This window comes from Temnothorax curvispinosus, unplaced genomic scaffold (assembly GCF_003070985.1).
Source record: "Temnothorax curvispinosus isolate PA1 unplaced genomic scaffold, ASM307098v1 QBEX01015150.1, whole genome shotgun sequence".
Classification (NCBI taxonomy): Eukaryota; Metazoa; Arthropoda; class Insecta; order Hymenoptera; family Formicidae; genus Temnothorax; species Temnothorax curvispinosus.
Window position 1 is genome coordinate 1 of NW_020224930.1, and position 4,617 is coordinate 4,617.

Here is a 4,617-nt window from a genome sequence, read left to right on the forward strand (position 1 = left end):
GCTTATTCTGCAATATCATTTTGTTGTTACAGTGGCTTTTAAAGATGAACAGATCATTTTCGGAGGGTGAAAACCTCGCTCGACCGAAGTACGGTTGCGCTTGTAGACTGAGAAATCCATCTTCGACTCCGGAAAGTTGCAATCGCAGAGTTTTCCCGAGTCTCACGGAAGTTCGTCTGCGAGAATCTGGGCTAGCTAATTTATCAGATTCCGAAGAGAGCAGGTGAGTTGGAAACTTGATGCAGCATTCGATCGTACAATTAATTGTCGAATAATCTTCATTTTCAGAGAGAATCTAAGCGAGCTAGAACTGCAGGTAAATAAACCACGTCCAAAATATGAAAATTACATTATTTCAGCGGATAATTAATATTATACGATATTGTTCCTGTTGTAGAAAAAGTACACGGCGTTCGCGTTGTGTCTTTCTATAGACAGATTGACCCTACCGCGAAGGATAGCGATGTCGTGTCGGCAACGCGATCAATCCGAGAGAAATCTCTCCTGCGAAGTGCGGAAGATGCAGCAGGACATTCAGGCAAGTGACCACGAAAATATCTTGTCGTTTATTAATCCTTTTCTCGAGCAATTGTATTACAATAGAGAACGCAGAGCCTTCGGCTAAATCGGCTGAAACGCGTCTGAATTGTATCCGCGTGGCATTTGCCAGTTAGTAGTCGTTCTCCGTGGTTCGTTGAAGGGATTGAATTTTGCGTAACGTCAGGAACTCGCGCCACTATGCACGGACAGGGAATCCGCGGAGCGGGTGGAGCGGGTCAGGCATCAATTGGACATGATTGTGCGATGTGCGCACTGGGTATCCTGCGCGGCCGAGACCTTAGGCGCCGTGCACCAGGAGCGTAGGGTTTCCCGGGCCGTTCAGCTGGCCGACAAGTATGTCCATGCGTTGCAGTCCCAGTGCGAGAAGCTGACCGCCAACGTCGCCGAGACTAAGTGAGGGTCAGATTTATCACCTCCCCTTATTCGCTGGTCGTTCGTTCAATTTTATATTTTGAGCTTTGATGTTGCATCAGCTTTCAAAAATATGATATTCACGTCTTCGGTCTTTTATCTGTCGTGAGTAAAAAAACTTTCAGAGGCCTTGCCTTTTCCGATAGAGATCAATTAATAGTCGGATAGTGTTCGGGATAAATATTCTTGGTGAAAAATTTGTAATAGCGTTCGATGTTACGTTCTCCCTCCTTCGTTTTCGTAACAATGAGACGGTATCAGTGATAGTGCACGCTGTTCGTTTCCAGACGGTTCCTGGCAGATAACAACATAGCGATGGAGGAGAACTTTGGCGAGCTCAACGATGAACATTCTCGCATCAGCAGGAACAGTATACTCGCCAATAATCGTATGGTATTGGTTCGGAAATACTGGAGGATCACGTTCATTGCTTTCTTTCGCCAGCTTATCATTGCACGTTAGACATTCATCATATCTCGTCTCGCACCTTCCGTCGCGGTCGCTTCGTTGTCGTACCTCGCACATTCGCACAACTTCGCAGGGATTTTTTTAACGCGCTCACAGCTTGCACTTTCATTTTTTTTTCTTGTTTAATTTCGTTCTGTCGATTAATCGGTATGTTTTTTTTCGTCAATTTTTCTTTCTAGAAAGAAGCTAATAGGAGAAGAGCCAGCGTGGCCACGATGTCTCGGCCGATGGGCAGTATGCAGGATGTGACAAAGGCAATTTGTTTTAGCTTTGAATTTTTGCTTTTACAGCTTGGTATCTCAACGGTGTTGTCCTCTTACGTTCTGCATTACTAACACAATAACGCGCATAACACGATTGCCTGTTTACTTTCCCTTTTTTTTATATTGTCTATATATCTTGCTTTATGCTCTATATAGGAGATCGTGAGACAGCGAAATTCCGTTTCCGGACGCATGACTCTCAGGAGACCGTCCTTCAGCTCTGAATGCCCGAAGGAAATTGAAAAACTGAATCATACCGAGTTAGTAATATTATTATTGACTTGGATCTAGATAGGTTGAGCTAATAGTTGAAACATCTGTTAGATAATGTTAAAAAGCTATTAATATATTTAATATATTTAATTTAAAAAAATATATAATTCTTGCGTATACATTGGATATTTTTTAAATATTTGTCAACAGAACTTCCAACAATATCGGCGAATTACGGGGTATCTTCGAGCAGACCGAGTCTCGTCGTAGCTCGAGAGAAGAAAATAACGACGTGCTACGACTGAGTCATTCCAACAATAGCCAAAGTGCAATAAATTGTGGAATAATCGAGAACGAGGTTTGGACGAACGGAAAGGAGATCTCTCCCGAGCTTTCCGACAACGAAAATATTAATTCTGATCGTAAATCAATGTAATCATTAATTTCTCTTTTATTTTATCTAGTCATTAACATAAGAGAGAGATTGTTCCTTTTAACATTATTTCTTTTTTTTAGCACAAGATCGTCTTTCCAAGTAAAAAGACGAAGAAGAAGAAGACAATTATCAATATGGCATATAATGTTGACGAGTATTCTTATTTTCTGCCTCATTCTCTACGTGATTCAAGCGTTGTCGATAGTAAGCACTTGCCACGAATCGTTGAACGAATGGTTGATCAGAGGCGTTTTCGATAGATACCGTCAAATGAGGAGCACGGCGCCTCATCCGATGTGATTTCATTGATGTTCGCGCGGTCTGGTTAGCTGTACCAGTAAAATAAGTAGCAAGACTAAGTGTACACTGTAACGTATGTCAATTAATAGAAAGGCTGAATAAATTAATAATTGCAGTAGTTCGTTTCGCGCCTTGTCTAACGAGGTCGCGCCGCAGCCGCGAGTGCCGGGATTGTTTTCGATTCCCTCCTGCAATTGCGTTTGTATCATGTCTTCGGAAATGACAAATTATGCAAATTCTCTTGCATTGCCGTGCGAAATAAATTTAATTTCTCTTTCGTCGATTATTAATGTTTAACGCTACGATAAAACTCATATTTTCGTTCAGTGTATCAATAAATGTTGTTGATCAATATCCATTTGCGCTGAAGGTGTACACGTATGATTGAATAATACATTTATTTATTAATACAAAGAAAAAATGTTTTATCAGTTTATATTATCGAACCCGCATACGAAAGAACCAATTTATCTCTGCGCGAAATGCAAGGTACGATTCACGCTTCTCACTTCCGACATTCGTCATTCAACGTGGTTGCAACAAGAGGGTTATCTACGGCACTATATTATATTTGCATAAGAAAAAACAGTATGATTATAACATTTTCATGTCTTCGCCGAGAAATTTTAATGGGACATTTGAGAACCGCGAAATTTTTTGTTTTAAACGTCAAAAAATATTCGGGGATATTGTATTTATTATCAACTGTTATTTTAAAAAATAAGAAGTTTTAAATTTTAAAATGTTTCGAAATATTCAGAAAGATATATTATTAATAAAGAAACCAGGAAAAATCAAACGTAACTTGATGCGAGGATTCTTGACTTGTTTTAAATTTTATTTTATTTAAGCAACAACTTTCCTTCTCTCCTCTCTCTATCATATTGATAAGACTAATTATGTAAGGGTTTTCAGAGTGGAAGACAAGAAACGCTGAGAGGCAGAAAAACATAAAAAAATTATTTTTTCATTGCTTTTCGTATTCTTTAGAAGACAGAGAAGAGATCTTTAAAGATAGAGGTTTTTCATGGAAATTCATATCGTTAAAATTTAGCTTGTAATTGTAATATTAATTTTATATAATAATAATTTTACGATTTATTATATTTTTTATTATCCTAATATTTCATAGACGTTGTGTGTGTGTATACATATATATATTTACTTAAGACTCGATAACATTTGATTTTTATTTTTAACTGCTCTCTCATCGTTATCGTCTAGTTTGATTATTCATGCGTTAATTGTAAAAAAAATGTACACATGTCATTTTTATTTTCTTATCATGAATTATCGTTTTGCTCGGAGTCACAACACTTCTGCTTTATCTACATTTATTTCAGTGAAAGTTCTATCATAAATCGATAATACACATGTGGGAAATTACCAGCGTCTGAAGATTTATCGACCGTCTGTGCATTTTTCCGATGAACGCGCAACATCACCGCATTATTCGCATCTTCAGCGTGCACTTCCGTCTCGCTCGCGGTTGTTTTAAATTTTCAATTTGCAAATATTGATAATTTTTATTCAAAGTTCACAAAGGTCATGTTTCGATGTCTGTCGAGTATATTCGAGTAATCGCGCGAGTGTCGAAATGCGAATCGGACGTTGCGAGTTGCGGGTTGCGCGGGGTGATGGATGCCCCTCTCGGATCAGCTGGCTGCGACCGTCCTTGAACGACCGACGCAGCGATGTGATAACAGAACAATCAAGTGTGTTATCGATGATAACGTAACACTTGCGAAAATCAAGCGTCGCGAATACACCGACAGCGAATCGTGACAGACGCGTTTTGCCGAGTGATAATTCATTTGCGGACGTTACGAGAGCTTTACGATGTAAGAAAAATCACTTTTTCTTTCGTTTGTATGCAATAAAATGACGGAGCCTATTGTTTTGGTATATCAAAATAATTGGCCTGTGCTTTTTAGCTGAAAACTTCTTGCGCAGTTCATATTTTCT

At 39.0% G+C, this 4,617-nt stretch overlaps 2 protein-coding genes across 3 annotated transcripts in view; both read left to right on the forward strand.

The window, feature by feature from the left end:
* Nucleotides 1-12: 12 nt before the first annotated feature.
* LOC112465384 (lymphoid-restricted membrane protein-like) lies at nt 13-3,006 on the forward strand. 2 transcript variants are annotated; one of them, XM_025032907.1, is made up of 9 exons: nt 13-223; nt 289-316; nt 398-538; nt 725-954; nt 1,260-1,365; nt 1,620-1,694; nt 1,860-1,963; nt 2,127-2,348; nt 2,433-3,006. In XM_025032907.1, the coding sequence occupies exons 1-9, from the start codon at nt 45-47 to the stop codon at nt 2,650-2,652; spliced, it is 1,305 nt and encodes a 434-aa protein (XP_024888675.1). In that variant the 5' UTR covers nt 13-44; the 3' UTR covers nt 2,653-3,006. The 2 variants fall into 2 exon arrangements, with proteins under 2 accessions (XP_024888675.1, XP_024888676.1); XM_025032908.1 differs by lacking the exon at nt 1,620-1,694.
* Nucleotides 3,007-4,022: 1,016 nt separating this feature from the next.
* LOC112465370 (guanine deaminase) overlaps nt 4,023-4,617 on the forward strand; it is a 2,951-nt gene continuing 2,356 nt past the window's right edge. The window contains exon 1 of the mRNA XM_025032884.1: nt 4,023-4,493. The gene's annotated coding sequence lies outside the window, so the exon portion shown is untranslated. The remainder of the gene's footprint in view (nt 4,494-4,617) is intronic.

Coding starts and splice junctions, on each gene's coding strand:
- LOC112465384 (XM_025032907.1), top strand. CDS start 45: ATGAACAGATCATTTTCGGAGGGTGAAAACCTCGCTCGACCGAAGTAC. Junction 317..397: donor TAAGCGAGCTAGAACTGCAG/GTAAATAAACCA, acceptor TTCCTGTTGTAG/AAAAAGTACACGGCGTTCGC. Junction 539..724: donor AGATGCAGCAGGACATTCAG/GCAAGTGACCAC, acceptor GCGTAACGTCAG/GAACTCGCGCCACTATGCAC.